At 37.8% G+C, this 27,544-nt stretch overlaps 1 protein-coding gene across 1 annotated transcript in view; it reads left to right on the top strand.

The window, feature by feature from the left end:
* The window catches only part of UGGT1 (UDP-glucose glycoprotein glucosyltransferase 1), a 117,148-nt gene extending 94,293 nt beyond the window's left edge, over positions 1-22,855 (top strand). Inside the window, exons 33-41 of the mRNA XM_080799532.1 lie at positions 1,105-1,193; positions 1,961-2,065; positions 3,297-3,381; positions 4,000-4,182; positions 6,046-6,206; positions 7,220-7,334; positions 15,855-15,971; positions 16,459-16,627; positions 18,435-22,855. Coding sequence (XP_080655658.1) covers positions 1,105-1,193; positions 1,961-2,065; positions 3,297-3,381; positions 4,000-4,182; positions 6,046-6,206; positions 7,220-7,334; positions 15,855-15,971; positions 16,459-16,627; positions 18,435-18,460 — 1,050 coding nt within the window. The 3' untranslated portion in view covers positions 18,461-22,855. The remainder of the gene's footprint in view (positions 1-1,104; positions 1,194-1,960; positions 2,066-3,296; positions 3,382-3,999; positions 4,183-6,045; positions 6,207-7,219; positions 7,335-15,854; positions 15,972-16,458; positions 16,628-18,434) is intronic.
* The last annotated feature ends 4,689 nt before the right edge of the window (positions 22,856-27,544 follow it).

The raw sequence follows: 27,544 nt of genomic DNA, 5'->3' as shown, positions 1-27,544 counted from the left end.
CATCACATTGTGCACCTTCAATTTTTACAATGTTTGTCAGTAATTATATCTCAGTAAAGCTGGTGGGAAGGAAAACCTGCTTAAGACTTTAATTCACCTTTGGAATTTTAGTGTTTATTGGAATGCTTTTTTTTTTTTTTTTTGAGAGAGAGAGAGAGAGCATGCATGGGTGGGGGGCGGGGAGACTATGGGGGGTAGAGAGAGAGAGAGAAAGAGAAAGAAGAGAATCCTAAGCAGGCTCCATGCCCAGCATAGAGACCGATGCGGGGCTCATTCTCAGCACCCTAAGATCATAACCTGAGCCGAAATCTAGAGTCAGACACTTAGCCAGCTGAGCCACCCAGGCGCCCCAGAATACTTTAAATGTAAGATGTCTTTTGTAAATATACATTTGTGGCTTTCTTCAGCCGAGAGATTGCACCTTTTGAGTAATCTCAGTGAGCAATAATAGTCTCATTTTACATAAAGTGTTTTCGCAAGATACTATTTTGCTTACATAGCCATCATTAACATTATTATTGATGACTGTTCTCAGAAAATTGGGAAGGATGCCTATGAAAATTCCAACAACAATAATAATTGGTATCCCTATTTCATTTCTTTTCACTTCTCAGAATTTTGAAATTCTTAATGCCTTAAACACAAATAATAGGTATTATAGAATAAGTAATCATTACACACAGTAGAATCTTAAGCAGCCCACACAGTTGAGCAGAAAACTGGTCTCTATGCTGGTGAGAAGATTCAACCTGTCTTTTTCCTGGTAAATCCTAAAAACAGGCTGTGATCTAAAGTGACTTCCTGTCAGCACTCATGTGGGCTGTACTCTACCCCTGTAAAACCAGCTGTCAGCTTGGTGGATTAGGTTTCTAGTTTTGCTTTGACTATGTTTCCTACACAGTTGAATTTGAGGTTCTTTGACCATTTTTCAAAGTAAAAAAAGTTATTATCTAATTAAGAGAAGTTGCTGTCTCATCACCTGCAGTTTTAATGTGGTATGTTGGTGATCATTCTATTGAACTCGTCTAGACTCTGGGTTCGTTGTCATGCTTATTGGAGAATTCATTTCCTATTGTTGACAGCACTCCTCACATATGGTTGCAGGTTCAGAAGAAGGCAGATATGGTAAATGAAGACTTGCTGAGTGATGGAACTAATGAAAATGAATCTGGATTTTGGGACTCCTTCAAATGGTAAATTGGTATCATTAAAAAAAAAATATATATATATATATATATCTTTTAAGGAAAAGGTGAGATGTAAGCACCATCTCTCCCTTCTTTTGAGTATAAGAATCCTATCTGGGCCTTTCAGAGTCTGCACTCTGCCACCACATCTTGCACTTTCTGTTTAGAGTAGCTGAGTGTTTTCCACTGACTAAGTGAAGGAGGTTAACATCCCCTTGTGGGGAAGTTACTTCTTGACTCTCATTGGGTTGTGCCTGCCTTTTGGAGAGTTCAGTTTACTTCCAATTGAGCAGATCACATTCTGTGGAATCACCTGTGTTCAGTCTATTTGTGAAGCTATGTGGTACCCTGCAGGCAGCATCCTTCTTTTTTTTTTTTTTTTTTTTAAAGATTTTATTTATTTATTTGACAGACAGAGATCACAAGTAGGCAGAGAGGCAGACAGACAGAGAGGAGGAAGCAGACCCCCCGCTGAGCAGAGAGCCAGATGCGGGGCTCGATTCCAGGACCCTGAGATCATGACCTGAGCCGAAGGCAGAGGCTTTAACCCACTGAGCCACCCAGGTGCTCCAGCATCCTTCTCTTTACCCTGTGCTGGCTTGGTTGCCTTGTGCCCTCTTGGGGTCCCAGCGGATGTTTCACTGGCTCCTCCTGCATTAACCCCTAGAGAAGGAATGGGAATGGGAAACACCATCTCTGTAGCTCTCCCCTTAAAGGGCTGTGTGTCTGTACCAGCATTTCAAGTGTTCTTGTTTTTATCTTTATTATTATAGGGGCTTTACGGGAGGACAGAAGACTGAGGAAGTGAAACAAGATAAAGATGACATAATTAATATTTTCTCCGTGGCATCTGGTCATCTCTATGAAAGATTTCTTCGGTTAGTTGTATTGATTATTTCAGTATATATGAATGAGTTTGTCACAGTATTCTTACTTAGTAAATCTTTTATGGGATTCTGTCTATTATGCTTCTTTGTATCTGAAGCACTTTGAGGATTGTGAATATATAATTGTATTTGTTTTGTTCTGTCAGTCTCATAAAGTCTGGCTGTATCTTAAATGCATCTGTGTGGGTATTACAAGGCTATAAACCTTTAATAGCACTGCATGCACAATATAAATAGTGGTGTTTAATTGGCCAATGACTTAAGCAAGTCATTGCTTAAACCAGAAATTAGGAGGTCAGCACAGAGAATAGAAGTGGAGCAGGGCCATGGACCTGCCTTCCAAAGACTCATAGTTTAGAGCGAGGAGTGATCTTGGTTCTCACAGAAGAACACCTCTGTTTATAGACAGATTCAGAAGGTGAAGGAACTTGCCTGAGGTCACACAGTCAGGGCCAAGGAAAGGTCACAGCCTTAGGCTGGTTGAGGCAGTGCTCCCCAGGGAAAGGCTTGGCTGTGAATATGCTCCTTTGCTTGAGAGTGACTTTCCTAATGCCACGGTTCATTTTACTTTTAATTTTCCGTGACAAATCTAGTGTGGCAAATAATTAAACTGTTATTTTACTCAGGTTCAGCCCTCCCATTTCCAAAAAATAACTGACCTAAAATAAAATAGTTAATGTTAAATGTTGGTTATAACTCAATTTAATTAAATTCCTTGACTCAGTTTGTTTTTGTCTGTTTTCAAAGTAGGAAATCCTGATGCCGTAGCCATTTGCTATATCCCCTGACCTCTCCCTCCTCTCCTCCCTGGCAGGGTCTTCAGTTGAGGCTCTGGGGGGCAGTACAGCCACACACAGCTGTTGTGGCTTGTAGGTTTTCTTTTCAGAGTCCTGTAGTCAGTTAACCACAACCTTCATTATTCATTTGTACCATAATTAAGATAGCAGTTCATGAAGCAGTTTATTAAAAGATGTAACATGATTAAAACATTTGCCTTTATCAGGTATATTTTTTTGGGTGAGAAATACTCTTTCTTTTCCATTCAATGATAACTTTGTATAATAAGTGTAGTTTTCCATTTCCATTACTAAGCGTCTCTCTTTGCCATCAATTTGCTCTGCCATGAAGAATGTTTAGCAGTCTCGTGATTATATCTACTTGATTTCTCTGAGATTAAAAAGCATTGGAAGATTATTGATTATTGTTTGCTTTTGTTTGACAGTATAATGATGCTGTCAGTACTGAAGAATACCAAGACTCCTGTGAAATTCTGGTTCTTGAAGAATTATTTGTCTCCCACATTTAAGGTTTGTTCCTCAGGAGAAAGGAAAGGGTTCTTATTAAGGAGATATGTATGGTATAATAGAGTTTTTACTGCTTCAGTCTTACTTGTATGATTTAAAAGTTTTCCTTTTAATTAGGTTTCCCTTCTTCAGTTATATATATATTTTTTTGTTTATTTAGTTTAAGTAATCTCTACACCCAGTGTGGGGCTCGAACTGATGACCCCAAGATCAAGAGTCGCATGCTCTTCCAACTAAAACCCAGCCAGGAGCCCCTGGTTGCATATTTCTATGTTCATTCCAGACTGGATCATTTTGGAAGGATAGTCTTTATAAAACCAAACACAAAATTTTGACCTGTTTGAAGCTTGGATAACATTAGAAGAAAATCTGTATCTTTTGTTTTGATAAAATACATTCTCTTCCTCTGAGCATGTATTTATAGCTTAATTAGAAAGCGTAGTGCAGGTTACTCTGTATTCTTCTATGTAGTTACAGGTGAGTCAGGGTCAGATTTCTGTATTAGACCACTGTTATGGTAAATGTGTTTTACTTGTGCCATAATCACGATGGCTGACTTACAGAGTTGATTTTCTTCATCAAAGTAAATGGTTGTTTGTTGTTTCCTATGTCCAAAAATAGGAGTTCATACCTTATATGGCAAATGAATACAATTTCCAGTATGAACTTGTTCAGTACAAATGGCCTCGGTGGCTTCATCAGCAGACTGAGAAGCAACGCATCATCTGGGGTTACAAGATCCTCTTCTTGGATGTGCTCTTCCCATTGGTTGTTGACAAATTCCTGTTTGTAGATGCTGATCAGGTAAGCTCTTTTTTTTTTTTTTTTTAAAGATTTTATTTATTTTTTTGACAGATAGAGATCACAAGTAGGCAGAGAGGCAGGCAGAGAGAGAGAGAGGGGGAAGCAGGCTCCCTGCTGAGCAGAGACCTGATTCGGGGCTCAATCCCAGGGGCTCGATCCCAGGACCTTGGGATCATGACCTGAGCTGAAGGCAGAGACTTTAACCCACTGAGTGACCCAGGCACCCCAAGTAAGCTCTTACAAGCCAGATTTAAACAGTTCATATTGGGGTGCCTGGGTGCCTCAGTACCTTTGGCTCACGTCATGATCCCGGGATCCTGGATTCAAGCCCTACATCAGCCTCCCTGCTCAGTGGGAGGCCTGGTTCTCCCTATCCCACTCCTCCTGCTTGTGTTCCCTCTCATTGTCTCTCTCTTTGTCAGATAAATAAATAAAATCTTAAAAAAATAAACAGTTCATATTAAAGGCATTAGACTTCCTTCTCTTTTTTAAGTGATTTTATTTTTCTAGTTACAGAAAAATACATGCTTATGTTATATTATTAGAATATATGGAATATGCACACATGAATATGAATATGCACACGTGAATCATGGAACACTACATCAAAAACTAATGATGTACTACATGGTGACTAATACAACGTAATAAAAAAATAGAATATATGGAAAGTTACACCAACATGTGATCACTTTTTAAAATTTGCATTTGATTAAAATAAAAAAATTAAAAAAAAATTTGCATTTGATGTATTTCTTTTTCATCTTTTTTCTATGCTTCTTTTACACAGTTGCGTTTACATCATTTATGCAGTACATAATTACATACTTAATTCATTTAACATACAAACTAGAAACTAAAAGATTGAGGTTTAACAGTGCTTGCTATTATCTCCAGTTATTTACCCAAAAGCTAGGACTTATTGACATGGTTAAGAGGGAGGAAGCTCTAGTAGATAGATGCCTGGCTTTGATAATTTGGAACTCTTCAGATAGTCTTCCTCCTGTCAAGATTTGACCTAAAAGGAACACACTGTGGTTTTAGACCATACAAACTCAAAAAGTGTGAATATAGTTCTCCTTTAACCTTCCCCCATCCCCTGAGCTGGCTGAAACCTGAGGTAATCATCTGAATGGAAGTGATATGTCATATGTGCAAAAGTCATGGGGCCACAGGCTTCATCCACCTCTTTGGAATTACCTGCCTCATAGGACTCACTGTATCACAACTGACTTGACCTAAAGCATGCTTTCTGGATTCTAATATAAGCACACTTACTCTTTGTTGAGTACTTGTGTGTCAGGCATCTTTTCACAGCTGTCCGTATACTGATTCATGTAATCCTGTGAAGTATCCATTTTACCCAGGAGGAAACTCAGTCACAGGCTAAGTAGTGTAAATTTGTCTTATTTCTACCTTTTTGAATACTAGAATACTATGTGCCAAGCTCTAGGCAAAGTGTCTTACATGTTAGTGAAAGCAGTCAGCTAATCAGTATAAGAATCTGGGCTCAGACTGGGTCCACAGCTGGAGCTGTGCCATTAACCTCAGAGCTGCCCTCTGCAATGTCTCAGTGAGGCACTCCAGATTTTAAGGAAACTGCTTCTCAGCAGTTTAACAGATGACTTGTGGGTTGTCTGGGTGGCTCAGTTGGTTAAGTGTCTGACTCTTGATTTTGGCTCGGGTCATGATCTCAAGGTCGTGAGATAGAGCCCTGTGTCAGGCTCTGCACTGGGCGTGAAGCCTATTTAAGATTCTCTCTCTTCCTCTAATCTATGCCTCCCTCCCCTACTCCCTTCCTGCTCTCCCTCCCTCTAAAACAAACAAAGCAATACAAATGACTTGTGATTTTCTTTTCTTCAGATTGTACGAACGGATCTGAAAGAGTTAAGAGATTTCAATTTGGATGGTGCTCCTTATGGTTATACTCCTTTCTGTGATAGCCGAAAAGAAATGGATGGCTACAGGTTCTGGAAATCGGGGTACTGGGCCAGTCATTTGGCTGGGCGGAAGTATCATATCAGGTATTGAAAAAGAAGTACTCTTAATGCTGTTTGATTTTCTTTTCTTAAAAAATTTATTTTGCATATTTAAAATTGTGAATAGGTAATAAATTAATATGGTTCAAAAATAAAAATTACAAAAGCTATGCCCAGATTATTACAAAAAGTAATCTTCCCAGTCTTTTCTGTCCTCTACCCAGTTCTCACTTCTACAACAGATAACCTCCTCTATTAATTTATGTCCTTCCAGAGTTTCTTGATTTCTTACATTAACAACCAAATTTCTTTTTATACACAAAATATGCCATCATATTTACAATTTTGTGCTTGCTTTATTTAATTTCTCTAGTAGATCTTAATCAGTGTGTTGAGAGAGAGACCTTCCTTTTTACATCTACATATTATTCCGGTATTTGTGTTATTTATGGTATTTTGTTGTGACATCCTGCATTGCAGTGAATAATTAAATACATCATTTAGTATGTTTCAAATATATCTGTAGGACAAATTTCTAGAAGTAGAATTCCTAAGATAGACTGTGTAACATTACATTATCTGCTCTGGGCCGAGTGTGGTTTGAAAGATCTGGAAGGTAGCAGCATTTACAGAGATAAATGTTGGGGTTTGGTGATTTCTTTATCATTAGTTAATGTTCTTGGTCCAGAATATCTGTAACACTGGGTTTTTTTCCCCTGTGATGTTTAAGACATCATCAGGTTATCTTTGACTGATGGTTAGCTGTTATTAACTGATCTGCTGACATTAGGTAGAAGTATTCTTTTGTCAGAGATTTAAGGTAGCTAAATAAGGAAGGCAGTTGAATAAGGAAGAGTGACAAAGTGAGCTTGGTGGAAGAATATGGGTTTTGCATGAGCCATCTTGGAAGGAGCACATACTGACCCTGAGCTCCACTGTAATGCCACTGCTTACTTTTTCAAGGAGAGGGCAGGATGTTTATCTGGTGACCATTATTCAGTGAGGTTACTTTTTCTGCTACAATCCATAGTTATAACAAGTAGTTCTTTTCTATCCAGTGCACTGTATGTCGTGGATCTGAAGAAGTTTAGGAAAATAGCTGCTGGTGACAGACTCAGGGGACAGTACCAAGGTCTGAGTCAGGATCCTAACAGCCTTTCAAATCTTGATCAAGTAAGTGGCTATTTTTTTGGTTAACACTTTCAGTGATGGGTATGCAATATTGTGTCAGGAATTGGATTATTACTTTCCTCTCACTTCTTTCCTCCATTGGGACAGTGTTTTGTTTCTTCACGGAAAGGAATTGTGCAGTGTTTTTGTGTGTGTGTGTGTGTGTGTGTGTGTGTGTGTGTGTGACATTTTTATCTATCCTCAAGAGGAGACACAGTAGTGAAAAATGATGTTAGTTTGGAAGGGAGATGGAGGGAGGATGCTGCCTCTCCAAACCATTACCATATCTTTTAATTTTGCACTTAAGATATCTTGATAAATTTGTTTCTCTACCTGCTAGGAGCGATTTGTTTCTCTTTAGGAACCAATTAGCAAAGATTCACAGTAGATGATCTCCCAATTCCCACCCCCCCTCTTTTTTTTTAAGATTTTTATTTATTTATTTGTCAGAGATAGAGCGTGAGTGCACAAGCAGCGGGGGTGGCAGGCAGAGGGAAGGAGAAGCACACTCTCCATTGAGGAAGGAGCCTGATAGAGGACTTAATCCTAGGACTTTGGGATCATGACCTGAGCTGAAGGCAGATGCTTAACCAACTGAGTGACCCAAGCGTCCCTCCCTTTTTTTCTTTCTTTCTTTTTTTTTTTTAAATTAAATTTTTTATTTATTTTCAGCGTAACAGTATTCATTGTTTTTTCACCACACCCAGTGCTCCATGCAATCTGTGCCCTCCCTAATACCCACCACCTGGTTCCCCCACCCTCCCACCCCGCCCCTTCAAAACCCTCAGGTTGTTTTTCAGAGTCCCTAGTCTCTCATGGTTCACCTCCCCTTCCAATTTCCCTCAACTCCCTTCTCCTCTCCATCTACCCTTGTCCTCTATATTATTTGTTATGCTCCACCAATAAGTGAAACCATATGATACTTGACTTTCTCTGCTTGACTTATTTCACTCAGCGTAATCTCTTCCAGTCCTGTCCATGTTGCTACAAAAGTTGGGTATTCGTCCTTTCTGATGGAGGCATAATACTCCATAGTGTATATGGACCACATCTTCCTTATCCATTCATCCGTTGAAGGGCATCTTGGTTCTTTCCACAGTTTGGCGACCATGGCCATTGCTGCTATAAACATTGGGGTACAGATGGCCCTTCTTTTCACTACATCTGTATCTTTGGGGTAAATACCCAGCAGTGCAATTGCAGGGTCATAGGGAAGCTCTATTTTTAATTTCCTGAGGAATCTCCACACTGTTCTCCAAAGTGGCTGCACCAGTTTGCATTCCCACCAACAGTGTAAGAGGGTTCCCCTTTCTCCACATCCTCTCCAACACACGTTGTTTCCTGTCTTGCTAATTTTGGCCATTCTAACTGGTGTAAGGTGGTATCTCAATGTGGTTTTGATTTGAATCTCCCTGATGGCTAGTGATGATGAACATTTTTTCATGTGTCTGGTAGCCACTTGTATGTCTTCTTTGGAGAAGTGTCTGTTCATGTCTTCTGCCCATGTTTTTGAACTTCTTAAATCAGTTCTGTGAAGTCTACATTTTTGATCTGCCTGATTAGCTTAGTGGTCAGCAAAAAGTAGACAGAAATTTCCTTAAGTATTCAGAACCACTAAGACTTCCATTCTTTGACCACGGCCTCTGGGTGCATGTTGGAACCATTTTCAACAGTCAGCCAGGCAGTTTACAACTCTATCTTCTTTGTTGCATAGAGCCTCAGATCAACTGGAGATGAGAACTTATTGCTTTATTAGGTCTTTCTTCCTTATGCACACCCACTAAGCATGCTCAGAGCCTTATACATGTGCATGGCTTTCTCTTTACCCAGGAATATATCTTTTCTTTTCAAAGCCTCCTATGGATAGTTCATTCTTTTGTTTCTCCTCTTAAGAATTTTGCTTACTGGGACTCCTGGGTGGCTCAGTCATTTAAGCATCTGCCTTCACCTCAGGTCATGATCCCAAGGTCCTGGGATCGAGTCCCCCATCAGACTCCTTCCTCACTGGGGAGTGCGCTTCTCGCTCCATCTGCCTGCCATACCCCCTGCTTGGGCTTTCATGCTGTTTTGCTCTCTTCTCTCTGACAAGTAAATAAATAAAATTGTTGAAAAAAAAAAAAGAATTTTGTTTAGTATATTCTTTGCTTCACTTCATATAGCCTCAGAAAGCTTAACACAATCCTTAGGTGCTGCAAAGGAGAAGCTTTTTATCACTGGGTTAAGTTCAAGTGAGACTGAATAGAAACGGGCCTATATAGTACAGTCTTCAGATAATGGCTCTGCTTTGGGAATGAAGCTTGAAAGATCTTCAGCCTTGTTCTTCTGCCAGTAACGGAGTGCAGGCTTTTATTTTTTGAGGCTGATGGGGACCAGGGAGAATAGGAATAGAGTAAGTTCAGATGCCTCAAAATTCACGGTTATCAACATCCAAGCATTTTTTTGTTGACTTTTAGTTGCTCCTTAGGTTGCTGCAAACCTTTGATTAATTTTCAGAGTTCTGAAAAAAGTTGGTTCTGTTTTTGTCATGTTTTTGGCTGCTTTTTTAGAGAGGTGAATTTTCAGAGCTCCTTACTCTACCATTTTTGCTGATGTTATTCCTCATTGTGGTTTTATTTTGCATTTCCATTATTAATATAATGAAGTTGAGTGCCATTTAGTGTGTTTATGGCCATTTAGGTATTCTCTTTTGTGATATGCTTATTTATTTAAGTATTTGGGTTGTTTGGGATTTTTTCTTGATTTACGTGCATTCTTTATACTGATAGTGTATCCTTTGTTATATATGTTGCAAAATTTCCCACTTCATCTTTCTTAGTGGTATCTTTTGTAGTCAGACTGGTCAGTATTTTCTGTTATGATTAATGCTTTTTGACCCCTATTAAAGCCACAAAGATACTTTTTTAATATGTGCTTTATTGTTTTTTTCTTTCATATGTAAATCTATATTCCAGTAGGAATTTGTTTTTGAGATAGAGTTCAACTTTCATTTTTTATGTACATATACAGTTATATAAGTTCTTTTTTTAATGAAATGCACTGCTCTACAATACCATCTTTGTCAGATATGAAGTCTTCATGTATACATGGATCCATTTCTGGGTCTTCTAGTGTTTGATTGGTCTATTTGTCTATCTTCACATCCATACTACAAATATCTTGGTTACTATAATTCTATAATAAGTCATGATACCCAGTAAATTAAATCCTCCCACCTCATTCTTCAAGAATGTCTTAGAGTATTCTTTGTCCTTTATTTTCTCATATACATTTTAGAATGAGCTTGTTAAGTTCAGGAGAAAAAAAAAAAACACTTGCTAGGGTTTTATATTTGGGTTGTGTTTAATTTCTCTCAATAATGTAGATTGTTTTCCTCGAAGATATCTTATACATCTTCATTAAGAGTTATTTTTTTTAATTTTTTATTTCTTTTCAGTGTAACAGTATTCATTGTTTTTTTCACCACACCCAGTGCTCCATGCAATCCGTGCCCTCCCTAATACCCACCACCTGGTTCCTCTGACCTCCCCCCCCCCCCCCTTCAGAACCATCAGGTTGTTTTTCAGAGTCCATAGTCTCTCATGGTTCACCTCCCCTTCCAATTTCCCTCAACTTCCTTTTCCTCTCCATCTCCCCTTGTCCTCCATGTTATTTGTTATGCTCCACAAATAAGTGAAACCATATGATAATTGACTCTCTCTGCTTGACTTATTTCACTCAGCATAATCTCTTCCAGTCCTGTCCATATAAAAGCTTTTGTTTCTGTTTATTGCTGGTATCTAGAATTGCAGTTGATTTTTGTTCATTGTCGTATTCAGGTACCCTGCTAATCTGTATATACTTTTGCTTTTCTAGATATGTAAGCATATATCTACAGATAATGGCAGTTTTACTTTTTCTTTTCCAATCTTACATTAAAAAATTTTGGGGGGGAATGCTTGGGTGGCTTAGTTAGTTAAGCATCCACCTTCGGCTCAAGTCGTGATCCCTGGGTCTCAGGATTGAGCCCTGTGTTGGGCTCCCTGCTCAGCAGGAAGTCTGCTTCTCCATCTCCCTCTGCTCTTCTACCTGCTTGTGCTCGCTCTTGTTCTCTCTCTCTCTCTCAAATAAATAAATAAAAAATATAAAAAAATTTTTTTTCTTGCTTTCACTATTTACTGGGACTTCCATAATGTTGAATAGAAATATTTAGTGGACATTCTTGACTCAAAAATGCTGAAAGTATTCAGCATTTCATCACTTAAGTATGATATTTGTTGTAGCTGTTTTGTAGATATCTTATTCACATTGAGGAAGTTCCTTTTAGTCCTTATTTGCTACTTAAAAGATCTCTTGCATTAAATTTTGTAAATTTTTGACATCTGCTAAAATAATATGATTTTTCTCTTTTATAACTGTAAATATAGTAAATTTTATACCTAAGTATAATTTCTGAATTCTATAATCAAACTGATTATGATTTTTTTTTTTAGATAGTCCTGAATTTTGGGGGCAAATATTTGTTTAAGAATTTTGCATTTATGTTGTTATGTGATACTGGCGTATAATATCTCTGTCAGATTTTGGTATTGAGGCTTAATTAAATGAGTTGGGTTGTGGGTTTGTTTGTTTGTTTGTTTTTTTTTTTCATTTACCGATAGTTGGTTTTTATAAGATTGGCTTTATTTCTTTCTTAAATGTTTGGTGGAATCACTAGTGAAGCCTCTAATTTCTTTGTGTTTAAATTATGATTTCAGTTTCTTTAATAGTTATGAGTCTGTTGACATTTTTTATTACTTCTTTTATCAATGCTTTTGTTAAGCTATCTCTAAATTTCTTTTTTTTTTTTTTTTAAAGATTTTATTTATTTATTTGTCAGAGAGAGAGAGGGAGAGAGAGAGAGAGAGCGCACGAGCACAGGCAGAGGCAGAGGGAGAAGCAGGCTCGCCGCCAAGCAAGGAGCCCGATGTGGGACTCGATCCCAGGACGCTGGGATCATGACCTGAGTTGAAGGCAGCTGCTTAACCAACTGAGCCACCCAGGCATCCCTATCTCTAAATTTCTTAACATAGCATCATGAAGTTGCTTGTACTATCCTCTGGTTTTTAAAAACTGCATATAGCTTACATATAGTGCCATGCTCAGACTGTAAGTGCACTGTATAATCAATTTTAGAAAATGTGTATCAAAAAAAAAGAAAAAGAAAAAGAAAATGTGTCTCAAGAACCAGAATGCTCTCATTAGTCCAGTTGTCTGTTTAAAGTCCCATAGCATCTATACTGGTATCTTCTCTCTCTCTCTTTCTCTCTTAAAAATTCCCAAGCTTTGCGCAGTGGCAATATCATAGCCAATGAGGTTTATCCGAGGCGTGATTATTGCTAATTGAAACCTCTCTTAAAAATTCTTGACATTGCTTATTGTGCCTTTTTTTCCTTTATCACCTCACCAAGAATTAAAGAAGCATCTTTTAATGTTTTTCATCCTATCAATATGTTTCTTTTCTATTTCACTAATTTGTTCTTTTTCTTACTTCCTACTTTCCTTAATTTGTTGATTTTTTTTTTCTAATTTCTTGAGATAGGTGTTTAGTTCATAATTCTTAGTCTTTTCTAGTATATGCATTTGAAAATGATCAGATTCTGTCTCAGCAAAACTTTGGCTGCATTCCCTACATTTTATATGTAGTATTTTCCTTGTCATTTAGTACAGCAAATTTCTAGTTTCCAATGTGATTTCTTCTTTGATTCATGAGTTATGTAGGAATTATTCCAAATACATGGGAATTTTCTAGATATATTGTTAATAATTTCTAGCTCAGATGCTTTATGGTTTGAGGAGTTCTTCTGTATGATTTCAGGCATATGAAGTTTGTTGGCCCAAATGTGATTGGTTTTGGTAAATATTTCATTTGGTTTTATATCCTGTAGATATTAGATATAGGCCATTAGGTCAAATTGTGGTTTTCATTTTTTTTTTTTAATGTTTGTTTTTCTATTAGTTACTGAGAGAAAATTCTGTTTAAAAGATTTTTCTATATTGTGGTATCTTCCTCATCTCTGGTTTTGTCAGATTTTGCTTTATGTATTTTTAGACTATATCATTAGGTATCTGAAAAGCTTATAAGTCATATATATCATACAAATGAACCTTTAATAATTTTGGGGGGTCTTGGGGTCTTAAAATGTGCTTCACCTAATATTAGTGCATCTATTCCAGTTTTCCTTTCAGTTACTGTTATGTGGTATATTGTTCTTATCCTTCTGTTTTCAGTTTTTCTCTATCCTTATGTTTTAGTTCTATTTTTTTTTTAAAGATTTTATTTATTTGACAGAGAGAGATCACAAGTAGGCAGAGAGGGAGGCAGAGAGAGAGGGTGAAGCAAGCTCCCTGCTGAGCAGGGAGCCCTATGTGGGGCTCCATCCCAGGACCCTGGGATCATGACCTGAGCCAAAAGCAGAGGCTTTAACCCACTGAGCCACCCAGGCGCCCCTAGTTCTATTTCTTATAAATAGCTTATACCTGTTGGTTTTTATGTTTGGTATAACAATCATTTAATTTGAACATTTAGTCCATTTATAATTAATATATTCACTGGTAAGATTGGCTTTTCTAGTATTTCTGCTTATTCCATGTGTTCTGTTTCTTTTTATTCCTTAGTAACTTTCTTTCAGATTAGCTTAAACTATATATATATATATTTTTTCTTCTTTTTAAGATTTTTGAATTTTTAGGTGATCTCTACACCCAACATAGGGCTTAAACTCAACAACCCCAGGATCAAGAGTTGCATGCTCCACCAACTGAGCCAGCCGGGTGCCCCTTAAACTATATACTTTTTTTTTTTTTTTTTTACAGTTTTTTAAATGATTATTTTAGAGATTATAATATGCATTTCTGAATTGCAAAGGCTAATATTAATTGGTATATTTTACCCACCTACCAGAGAGTGCAAAAACATTAGCACAGTGCTTCTCAAATTTTAGCATATATACCAGATTCACTTGGAGAATTTGTTGAACCATTAATTCATGGGTCCCATCCCCACAGCCCGATTCAGTACGTATATGGTCTGATACAAGAACCTGCATTCCTAGCAAGCTCCTTGCTGTAGTCTGCATACCAGGTTTGAGTAATACTGGCCTTAGAACTCACTGACTCCATTTATCCTCATCCAGCCTGAATGGCTATTGCCTTGTATTTTAGATTTCTCTGTATTTTAAACCCCAGAAGTATTCTCCTACAATACAAGCATTATCTATTTATAAGATTTAGATTGGCTTACATGGTGGCCTTGCATTCTTCCTGCATTTCTGGATTTCCATATAGGATCATTTTCCATCTGCCTAAAGAATATCATTTAGTTTTCCTTAGTATAAGTTTACTAGTAACAGTTTTTTTTTTTTCAGTTTTTCTTGTCTGTGAGTGTTTTTATTTTACCTACATAATTAAGTATAATTCATGTAACATAAAATTTGCCATTTTAACCATTTTTAAGTATACAGTTCAGTGGTATTAAGTACATTCACAGTGTTGTGCAGCTGTCCATCTCCAGAACTTTTTCATCATCCCAAACTGAAACTCTGTACCCATTAAACAAAAGTTCTCCCTTCTTTCCTCTTCCCAGCCCCTGGCAACCTCTATTCTATTTTCTATCTGTATGAATTGGCCTATTCTAGATTCTTTCAGAATCAGACAATAATTTTCCTTTTTGCACCTGGCTTATTTAACTTTGTATAATGTTTTCAAGTTTCATCCATGTCATAGCATCTATTAGAATTTCCTTCCTGTTAAGATGGAAGAATATTCCATTGTGTGTGTGTGTGTATATGTGTACATATATATACACACTCCATATTTTGTGTTTGCATTAATCTATTGATGGACATTTGGCTTATTTCCAGCTTTTGACTATTGTGAATAATGTCTCTGTGAACATTGGTATACAAGTATCTGTTTAAGTCCTTGCTTCATTTCTTTTGTGCATATACTCAGAGGTAGAATTTCTGGATCATATTGGTTATTTGTGTCTTAAGACAGTGGGACATTTTATTGTGTCAAACTCAAAAGGGTTGCTGAGGAAAAAAGCTTCAAAGCATACAGTTGGCTGAAAAACATGAGAGCTTCATCCACTTGGGATCAAGCCCCAGTTGACAAAGTGGATTCAGAGCTTCTTTTATGCAAAACTGTGAGGTATAAAAACCACACTCTATGCTTAGTTAACTTTCAAGAGGCAGTAGCATTTTTTTCTTAGAATTACCCTTATGGAGGGAAGCCTAAGTGCAGGTTATTTGTGAGTTTTAAGCTAAAATTTTTCAAGTGCTTGTCATAGGTAGATGTTTTGAGTCTTCCAAACTTTGTGATTTTAAAAAAATCACAAATAAATATCTTATCTTCTGTAAGGTTTTTAATAGACCCTTTCAGTTTTAAAAATTTGTGATTGGTATGTGATATGTAATGAGCGACTATCATCACTAATTTGCTCTGCATTCATATAAATTTCCCCCAGAACCTTAGATTGTTGTATTTTATTTTCTTTTTACCAAACAGGATTTGCCCAATAACATGATCCATCAGGTGCCAATTAAATCACTCCCTCAAGAATGGCTTTGGTGTGAAACGTGGTGTGATGATGCCTCTAAGAAAAGGGCAAAAACAATAGATTTGGTAAGTTGTCTGTGGTTCTTTTCTGCATCTTAGTCCAGTGTAATTTACAACTAGATCATTATTAACACATAGAGTCTTATTTAGTCTTCTTTGTAGTTGTGCAGGTTGGGAACTGCAGCATGTCTTACAGTAACATCCATAGATCTCTGCTGCTTACAGCAGGCAGCCAAGTCCTCTAGTGTCTGATGGGGCTGTTTTCACTACTTAAAATCAGTAAAGTTACTCCTTGTCTTATGGGATTATCTCTGTGCCTTGTGATTTTACCACAGGAACTTTCTTTTCCTGCTTTCCTGTCATTCCCCACAACTTTGTAGAAGCTTTATGTGACCTACTACCACATTGCTTCTACTAGTCTGTCATCCAATTCCTCAGTGTTATTCTTTTTGTTCAGTTGGGATTTATAACCTAAGAACAGGCACACCTTTGAATTCCATATAATGTTCCCTGTCTTCAGCTTGGTTGAAGTATGTGATTTGGGTTTCCACAGTGTAATAATCCAATGACCAAAGAGCCCAAGCTAGAAGCAGCTGTTCGAATTGTCCCAGAGTGGCAGGACTACGACCAGGAGATCAAGCAGCTACAGACCCGCTTCCAGAGGGAGAAAGAGATGGGAATGCTGGTTAAGGAGAAGACAATACAAGAGTCAGGCTGGGAAGGTAGGTCCAACCTTTGGTTTTAGGGAAGTACTTATTTGAGTTTCTGATTTGTGTTTATTGCAAAAACAATAGAATAATGAATAAAAGGAATCTCAGCCCTTCTGTCTTGACATCAACCAGTGTATATTTTTCTTTTTTAGTTGTCCTAAATGGTATGTATTAATACACTTCCTGTCCTCTTTGCTTTGCCTTTTTTCTTTCTTTTTTTTTTTGTTGAGAAAAGATGCTTTAATTGAGATTATTGTTATTTAGGCTTGTGAGTTTTGTGATATAAGACAAGCAGGGAGTCTTCTGGTAGCCTGCTTGGGTATGAGGCTCTAGGTTCTTACCTCCATCTGACAAGCCTGATAACTATTTTGAGGATCTCTTGTCAGATTCCTTGTTTTGTTTTTTTTTTTGTTTTTTGTTTTTTTTTTTAATCAAATCTCTCCAGGCACTAGCAAATGAACACATTTAGGATCAAGACAAAGTAGATACTGATTTGAAAAAAGTGTTTTTTCAAAGAAGCATATTGGGGTGGAGAATGGAGTGTTTGTATTTAATTTAGGCTAAAAGTAGAAGGGACTAAATCTTCATGTAATATTTTCTCTACTCTTTGTACATCTCAAATGGTATACAGTTGACAAAAATCATTAGAATATAAAAATGACCTTTTTTAAACTATTAATAAGCTGAGATCTGGATTTTTAACATATATTCAGCTCAAAAGTAATTCTAAAAGAGGAATTATAGAACATGGATCTTGAGTGATTTACCTAATCATCTTGAAGACTGTACCATGATGTATCATGGCCAAGAGACTGAATATTCAGCATAAAAATAATGGAAATTCACTAGTGAAAGCTGAAGATACATGGGTAAAGAATGTAGACATACTGTTCAAATAAGAGGAGAACACAAATAATAAGTGGAGTTGAGGAAATAATAATCACATTAAAGGAATCTGTCATTAATATATACTCCATTGAGAAAATATGCTTATTAATACTGATGATGCCATTTGTTGGGGAGATGGTGAAGAAACTGCTCTGGGTCTGCCTTGCTGATGCTTTGTGCATTAGAACATTCCTTGTTAAAAAGCAATAAATTGGGGTGCCTGGGTGGCTTAGTTGGCTAAGTGTCTGACTCTTGATTTTGGCTCAGGTCGTGATGCCAAGGTTATAAGAGCAAGTCTAGCTATCAGGCTCTGCTGGGTGTGGAGCCTGCTTAAATTTCTCTCCCTCTCTTCGTGCCCCTTCCCCCTCTCTCTTGCCCTCTCTCTTTAAAAAAAAAAAAAAAGGCAATAAATCAGCTGTCAGGAACCATTAACATGTTTATTCCCTCGGTAATTCCTTTCTTGAGAATTTACCTTAAAGAAGTAAGTCCATATGAGGAAAAAGTCATATACATGGAAAAATTTATTATTTATAAATTTATTAAATCAGTTTAAACATCCAAGAATAGAGAATGGTAAATGAGCTTCACTTTTATTTAGGAAAATGTTTATATGTTATTAAGTGAGAAAAGAAGAATCCGGACTAAAAATACATGCATTTTTACCAGAAGTAAATATTGTATTTGTGAAAACAGTTCTGCTGGAGTGGGCATATGCGGGTAGTTTTTAAAAACAAAAAGGCCTTTTAAATTTTGTTTTTGTTTTCAAAATATAATACAAGCACACCAAACCAAAGCTCCTAAAATTTGAAAAGAGAGATAAAAGGGAGGTGGGGCCATAATTAATAAGTTACAATATTGGAAAAAAAATCCACTCTATTTTTGTAACTTGAGGATAAACCATTTTATTTTCAATTGTTCTCTTTTCCCATAGGACCTCAGAAACGAGAAGAGTTATGATCTTCATTCACAGGAGGATAGGAAATTACACCATTTGAAAAACACTTTTTATATTAAATGCTAGTTTTTTTCTGATCTGTCTTTACAACTGCTGATAAACTGGCTGGGCAGGTGTGCCACACCTTTTGATTCTGAGCATTTGATTTTGACTTCTGCACACCAGTGGGCTCTGGATCTTTGGAATTAAGACTCTATTGGATTTGTACCTCAGAGGAAGACAAGTGGCTGATCTTTTGAGACTCTGTAAAGAGCGATCTTCTAACCAGAGGGAAAATGGCAAAGGCAACTGGGAGAAAATGAGTCCTGTGGTGCCCACACTCAAGAGCACACACATGCTGCACCGCCACAGGAAGCCATCCAGGCAGAGCCGCCATGTTCTTCCTTACCTCAGTTTACTGGCAGCGGAGCTCAGTCTGTAGCTCAGTGCTGTGGTGGCAGAAGCTGTGTGGCAGAAGTCTTGTCCAGGGTCCCCACACCTTGAGGTTTTTGCCAGTGCCGCTCCTGTGTCCTTTCGTTCTCTTCCCGAGCATTAGGTTCATTGTCAAATTGAAACCCAACCAACAATCATGCGTCCTTGGGGTTGGCTCATTGCAGATTAATTTGGGGATGGAATGGGGTGGGTTGGGGTGAGGGTAGGGAAAATATCAGGAATAAGAGGACTCTAAGGTGTTCGCGGGGGAGGTGAGGAAGACAGAAATTGGCCATTCTCTTTTATAAACCATTAGTACCATGTGACTAATTTGAAATGAAAACATGATTCTTATTCCCCACCCAGCCCCAGTAAACTTTTTAGGTGATTGTTTTGTAAACAATTTTTGTATTTGTGAATGTCATTGCTTTTTCTTCCCACTTTCTAAAAAAAAAGTGTGTTATTGATTTCCTTACTGGATATAGCCATAGTGAGCCCCTCTGACGATCCATCTTGCAGGGCTCAGGCTCCCTCAGGAAGGTCATCGCATCCATCCATCATCGCATCATCCATTCCTGGGGAAGAAGGGGGGTTCCTCTCTCAGACCTAGGCAAAGTTGGGTTTGACTTTTCTCCGCGAAGAACTCCCAGAGCTGAGAAGAGGAGGGGTGTTGACTGTGTAATTCGTGCTTCTCTGTACACTGGTCTGTATTCCTTTTAGTTTAGTACTGTGGGTTGCCTTTGGTTTGCCAAAATTGCCCATGTACCACCTGTTCTGACTGCACATAATCACATTTCAACATTAGCCCTTTAGTCACTGCTTTTAGTGTTTTTACTTTAGCAACCCAGAATGGCCCTTCTGGAGTAGCCTTTCCTGGTGAGTAGGCAATGCAGGGAGGCACCCACAGGGAGTCTTCTGGTGTTTTGTTGGCCTGCATGGGCATAAGGCTCTAGGTCCTTCCCTCCATCTGCTCAGGCTGCAAGGTGTAGCTGCAAGAGCACTCCCATGGACTGCACCTCCTTCCAGTGTAAACTGCTTTCATCTCTAATATTTTGCCTCCTTTTTAAAAATGTGAGGAAGGACTACAGATGAATAGCTGAATCCTCACTCTTCCACATCAGGGAACAATGATTTGCAGTCTTTTTTAAAAATCAAAGTCTTATGACAAATACTAAATAATTATTTTTTTCCATATTCACATATGCAAAAGTTAGCTTAGGAGTCAGTCTGAAGGAGCTTTTCAGTTTGCTTTTGTAATTAAATTAAAAATTGGGAAGAGGGGAACTCAAAAGATTTTTAGATAAATTTATCCAAATCTAAAAAGTCCCTCAGAATCATTGCTGTTGACAAGTCTGTAGCTTGAGTTTTCCTTGCCCTGCTGCTCACCTGGTCAGAGCAACTGAAGGGATAGAATCAATGAGAGCAAAAAACATTTGCTCAGCTTCATCTTAGATTTAAGTAAGCCTTCAGAGAGGCTTCTGTTGCTGCTGCTTCGGTTTACAACTATAAAAGGAATTGTGCATTTTCTGAGTTTATTTTCCGGGAGATTGAACAAGAAATACTGAAGGCATTCAGGTATGCTTTTTAAATGCTGATTCCCTTGGGACATGGAACAGGTCACCTTTCTTCATGTCTTTCCACCAAGTGTTTTATGCATATTCCATGTGAGGAAGGTACAGTGTGAAATCTGTTCTCTGTGTAGTATGTGTGTCCTCACTGCCCTTACCCATCACCACCCTAAACATAAGTCTTACCAATAGCTGAATCTATGTAAGACCCAGTTTGCTTTTTAAGTAGTCTAGGGCCTTCCTTCTCTTGCTTCATGTGTCGTTAGCATCTGTCAGGATGAACCTCTAATGCCCTAGGAAATGATAATACCACTAAAATTTGGTCTTGGTCAGCTTTGTCTGTGTCTCTACTATGTGAAAGCAAATTGTGACCGAAAAGATAGATTTTTTTTCCCCAAGAAGCAAGAGCTGATTGCACTGAAACACTCAAGCTTCTGGAAACTATTCACAGTGCATTGTTTTTAACCATCATTTATTTATATGTAATGGAGTTTTTTTTGTCTCATCATGCCATAATAGAAAATTTTCTTTCTGAATCAGTGCCAGAGTAATGTAAAATAATGTGACATGTCAGAGTGACATGCAGCAGTGTGAATTTTTATGTTCTGTGAACAGTGGTATTTGAGATCAAAACCCATGCACTCAACCTGCTGCTGGAGCTGTAGGGACATGACTGTGTTTGTTTTAAAATTGTACTCAATACTTATCACACTCAGAATGATGACACATTGGTTTTCCATAAGGTTGATAAAGTGTAGAATCTCAAAATGTGGCATTTCAAATGGAAACATACAGATATTTGCCTATCTACTACACACATATGCCTCATGGTAGGCCCGTGTGTTGTGTGAACTCAGCTCATGGGAGAGCAAAGATTATGAATAGAAATCATTTCCAGGAATGGAGCTTAATGAACTTTGCTGTCGTCAAGTCCTCATATGAACCATGTTGAGACTCTGCTTGAATAAACAACTTTCCCTGGTTGCAGGGACTCAGTCGCTGAATGAAGGGCTGAAAGCTAGGGGTGGCATTGCAGTTTTCAGAAGAGACTGGCCCAAGTAATAGGAAGGAAATCCCAGTTTCCTTTAGCTGAGAGTTATACTAGAAGGACATAATAATTTGGAGTAAGTCAGACACCGCTCTCCTTGTAACAAGTAAAATTATTCTCCTTACCCACATCTACCCTAGGAGTAAATTCGGGTACTTAAAAGCAGTCCTTTTCTAAAATTGTCATGAGTGATTAAAAGAAATAATTCAACTTGAGTTACAAGGGAATTTCTAGTGCATTTTTTAAATATAATGTTAGTGCTATGGCATCAAATTTCATGGAAATGGAAATGTTTTGGTAAAGTCACCTAATGGAAACTGTTTGTTGGCAACAACAAATGGAAGGTGGATTGTGTGCAAAATTATTTAAATATCTATTCCAGTGTGTAATTTTAATAATTTTTTAAGTATTTGATTTTATGGGGATATTTTTTGGGGATGATGAGTTAAAAATAGCTATTGTGTCTAGTTTGGTGGGATGACATTTTTTTACTTCAATTCATGTTTTCCCTGCTTGATGTAGTGGGGAAAGATCTCAGTCATGACTTTGGTAATTACCTGATTGAATTCAAGCTAATTAGACTTCATTAACTCAGGTTGTAATTGATATTTCAAACTCTCTGGAGGATACCAGTTTTCTTTCATTTGGTATTTGATTTCTTGATCTAATACAGAAATGACACTTCTTGGTAGCTGTGAGTTACTGCATGGAGTAGTGGATCTCTTCTCTTCAGGGTGCCATCGAGTGCTGACAGTTTATAAAAAGAAACCACAAAATCAGCTTTAAGCAACTGCATGCTCCCCAAAAGTAGTGCATTAAGTTCAAACTCCCTGATAACGATTTTCCAAGCAAGAGGCTATCTCCTGAGTCTAAAATTACCTAGCAACACAGAGGCCAAATGTGAAAGATTTAAGAGGAAACAAGTTAGGTTGTGAGCTAAGACTATCCCACCTGTAATTTATGCATTGCCTTACTTGTCCCCATTTAGATTTCCAGAGACGGGGCATAATTCCTCTTCAAAATAAAAGTAGCAAAATCTAAGTCAACAATTTGAGAAAAAGATTATCAAGTATCATATTTTCCCACCAGTTATCCTTGGTAATAACAAGGTAAACCTAGAAAAAAAATGTTAGAGTTTTTAAAGAAAGTTATGTATTCGAAAACCTTCTTTATAACTATTTTGTTTTACTGTAAAACTGTTCCATCAAATGCAACATAGGTCCAGGTGCTGCCCCTTGCTTGGGAACAAGCACTGGGGCTCTAAATGTCTGCAGATCCCTCTGCACCTGAAGTAAACTGAGAATGAATTTCCTGGTACTGTAATGAAAATAAGGTCTGCTCAACACAATAAACTTTTCCTTGTCTTCTTTAAAACCATCTGGTCAGTCATTCAGCTTTTATGTTTAGGAAGGACATAATCATTAGAACTCAAAGTTCCACCCTTTCATGTGAGAGAAGAAGCAGGCTTAGACAGGAATGAGAGCTTTACCTGAATGTCTCCTCTGGTGTTGGAGCTGGGTCCAGTTGCTGTCAATTCTCTGGATTCTCACAATAAAACCCATGCCTCTTCAAGGTCTCCAACCTTGGGGAACTGCCGCAGGGGGTCTTGAAGGCAAGCTGCCCTAGGAAGACTAACTGTAACAAGAAGGATGGCATAGAATTTGAACATTTTGCACATTCTTTGAACTCCTACTTGGGCTAGACTTGAAGTTATGGTTCTTGACATTCAGATGCTCATTGGACACTGCAAGCTAGTGTAATGAGTGATCTTGCTGAGGTGGAGGTCAGGGAGTGGGTCCTAGTGGCTGTGACATGCAACAGAGGACACCTAAGTTGAAAGAGAGGACGGATTTATTTGGCAGTCGGGAAAAGCTTCTACAAATGACACTTAAATTGAAGCCTGAGGAATAAGTAGGAGTTATCCATATAGGATGTGGGAGGCAGGGATAGAAAGGGAGGAGCAGGAGCTAGTGTGTCTCATTTAAGGGGCTATAAGTGAAACTAGAGTTGTATCTGGGAGAGAAGTTCTGAGGCAGGGATCTGAGTTTGATTCAAAGACCACAAGAAAGCCTAAGTGGTTTTTAACTGGGTACCAACATGAAATTGGCTTTTTCTTGTAATGAACTTTTTATTGGCAAACAGCACATAAGGACCCAAGGACACAAACACATCTTGATGGATTTTGAAGGTGAAGACTTGTGTAACCATTACTGAGATAAGTAAAAGAAAGTTGGATTTTATTTTAAATAACATTTAAACATCTTACTACCATCTGGCTTCCTGTAATGGCAAGAGTGTCTTGTATCAGACAAACCCTCCTATTGATAATTATACACATTTTTGAAATGCACTGGAAAGTGAGGAAAGTGACCAAGACAGGCAAAAACTAGAGGGGACTCTATCCACTGAAATAAGAGTTAACACATTGGATAAGATCCACATTAAAGTGACTATTCCTCATGTGACCAATGGAATAAAACAAAAAGTGGCAGTCCCATGAGGTTGAGGAGCCAAGTCAGAATTCAGGGCTGTTGGAGCAGCTTGGAAATTGGAGGGGGAAATCCCAGAAAGGAAACAACAGAGCCTTGAGTTTGCCTGACACAAATAATTTGCTGACACCTAAATTACATATGAACTGGGTAGGATTCCAGGGAACCTAACAGAAAGCAATGACTGGAATGCTGGAGAGACTCAGCTGAGATTTCAACAGATGTCTGGTGCTGGGGAGGGAAAATTTAGAATTTATGTCTCACCAAGTTAGGAGATATAGTAAATATTTGGGGCTTTCCATTGAAAACCTAGTAGGTCATGCCCTAGGTTGAGTACCACAGCTCAGAACTCAGGTCTAGGCCCTAGGCCTAAGGGCAGAACTAAAACAGACCCATTCTAATAGAGCCTAAAATCAAGTCTTCAAAGAAGGTGATCCACTAGTGACTTAACTGCCTACTAAACCAAACTCCATAATTCAGGATCTCTACAACATATTATCCAGAATGTCCAGGATACAATTACAAATCATAAGACAGAAGAAGAAACAGGAATGATTGAAACATAACCAAGAAAACAAAAACAGACCTACAAATAAGCAAGATGTTAACATTATCAAATAAGAATTAAAAAAAAAAATACCTTAAAGGAACTGTAGAAAGTGATAAATACAAAGGATCAAGATGTGGGGAATTTTAGAAGAGACATACAATTTTAAAAAATTTCATGGAAAGGCTTAAATGATTGAACACTGCAGGGGTGCTTGTATGGCTCAACCGGTTGTGTCTGACTTGATTTTGGCTCAGGTCATAATCTCAGGGTTGTGAGATTGAGCCCCATGGTGGCCTTTGTGCTGGGGATGGAGCCTGCTTAAGATTCTCTCCCTCTCATTCTGTCCCCTCAAAAGTCTGTTAAAAATTAAACACTGCAAAAGAAAGGATCAGTGAACTTGAAAACAGGTTAATAAGAAGTATGCAAATTGAAGAGCAAAGAGGGGAAAAAAAGGAAAAATGAACAGAGATGTAATAACCTGTGAGGCAATAGTAAACAATATAACAAATATACTAAGTGGAGTCCTAGATGAATAAGAGAAATGCTCAGAGGGGAAAAAAATGGAAGAAATTTGGGAGAAATATTGGCAAAACTTTTTCAAAATGTGATTAAAAATATCAACTCATGGATCTAAGAAACTCAGTGACCCTGGTAATATAGTTTCTTAAAAATTCTCTATACCTAGATTTGAGGTCCTGGCTAGCTAGGGTTCAGTGAGCTAGCTTAAGCATCCAATTAAGTTCACACCCTCAACCACTTTACTGGTTGAACATGCACACTCTGGGCCACTATCCACCCACACTAATAACATAAGGCCGGGTACCAGACAGCCAGTGACAGGGCCTTTGCTCTAGAGCCACTGGAATTCTTCAAATTAACTAGTCCTAATCCTTCTTTCCCTTCCTTGTCCATTCATTCCTGGGGAAACCACAATAAAGATTCTTACCACAGGTCTTACCTTGTCTTTCTCCTCAAGGCCAACCTTAGTGTTTCCCCTGAGCGATCCTGCATGGTGTGAAATGTGAAAATCACAAAACTGTGATACTCTTCAGGTTTCTAACTATATGTCACCCCCCCCCCCAAAAGCAGGATAAATATAAAGGCCACACTTTAGACACATCTTAGTCAAATGCTAAAAAACAGAGGTAAGGAAAACCTTTTAAAAGTAACCAGGAAAACAAGACACATGATACACAAGAACAATAATAAGAAAGATAGCTGACTTTCAACAGGAAAAAAACAGATGACAGTGAAATAACATTTTTAAAGTGCTAAAAGAAGGAAAAGCTGTTTTAACATTCTATGTGTGGGAGAAATATTCTTTGAAAATGAAAGCAAAATATAATCATTTTGGAGTAACTGAATGGAAGAAGAATTCATTCCCGATTGACCTGAACTATAAGAAAATGGTAAAGTTCCTCAGACTAAAAGGGAAATGATGTCAGATAGAATGCAGATCCACAGGAAAGAAGAAGAACACTGGAAATAGTAAATGTGTGGGTAAATATACTATTTTTTTCTTTAAGAGACTATTGATCGCTTAAAGCAAAAATGATACCTACAATAATAATATATACATACATATATATATATATAGAAGTAAAATATATGACCACTTCACAAAAGATGGGAGTTGTAAGATTCTTACTTGCATGTGAATTGGTATGATAGTAATGCAAGATAAACTGATAAGCTGAGTGAGCATACTGTTTTCCCTAGAATACATTAAAAAACAAACAAACAAACACAGTTACAGCAGACCCACCCCCCACCGATGGAGATAAAATGCAAAGCTTAAACTTTTTTAGTTAAAGAAAACCAAACAAACGTGAAAATCAATCAACCCAATAGAAGCAGGAAAAGAGGAACAAAGGAACAAGTACAGAGGAGATACATACTAAACAAATAGCCAAATAGCAGACTTTAAACTGAAAAAAAAATCAAGATTTGCATTATATATTAATAGTTTTAACTACTCTAAAAGGCTGAGATTTTTAAAAAAAATTCAGACTTGAGATTTTTGAATTGTGTTTTAAAAAATGATTTATAAGGGACGCCTGGGTGGCTCAGTTGGTTAGGCAGCTGCCTTCGGCTCAGGTCACGATCCCAGCGTCCTGGGATTGAGTCCCACATCGGGCTCCTTGCTCAGCAGGGAGCCTGCTTCTCTCGCTGCCTCTGCCTACCACTCTGTCTGCCTGTGCTTGCTCGCTCTCTCTCTCTCTAACAAATAAATAAATTTAAAAAAAAATTAAAAAAAAAATAAAAAATGATTTATAAGGGATAAAAATAAATAGAAACAGATAGGTTGAAATTAAGAAATATATCACACAAACATAAGAAAACTAGTGTGGCTATGTTAATATAAGACAAGGTGGACTTCAAGACAATGAATATTACTGGAGGATAAGAAAGGACGTTCTATAATGATAAAGGTCATTCAAGAAGACATTAACAATCCTAAATATGTATGCACCTAACGACATTCCTTTAAAATGTATTTGAGGTCGAGTCAGTCACCCCACTAAGTCAATAACTAAACTGGAAAAAGCTATTGAAATAAAGTATTTTGGAACTTTGGAACACATTTGGACACTTAGAACAACTAGAGAAGTGCTTCATGGAGAGGCTCCTGAACTTTTGTGCATGGCATGCATGAACCAACTACGACTCTCCACTTTTGGGCACAACTTTGGCTATGGGAACAGCAGCCTGTGTTCTTGGAGCAGTTGGCTGGTGCCAGGGTGGAGAGAGGCTATCTTTCCTCAAAATATTTGGATTTGTACATTTGAGCTGGTCTAGTGATGCCTGAGGAACTGGCACAGATACTCACATTAGTTTTGTCCCTCAGCAGTGGCTTATCCTGGTGTCACCTATCAGAAAATTTAGAGACAGTCCCCTCTTTTTTTCCTTGTCGGAGATAGACATTTAAGCAAATTGTTCTCCATCACTGCTTGACTACTTAGATAATGGGGCAGAAACTTCAGAGATCACACACAACAATACTTTGCAAAAAATATTTT

Source organism: Martes martes (assembly GCF_963455335.1).
Source record: "Martes martes genome assembly, chromosome: 3".
NCBI classification, from domain to species: Eukaryota; Metazoa; Chordata; class Mammalia; order Carnivora; family Mustelidae; genus Martes; species Martes martes.
The sequence above is the reverse complement of the archived record's forward strand: the minus strand, read 5'-3'. Positions and strand labels throughout refer to the sequence as shown.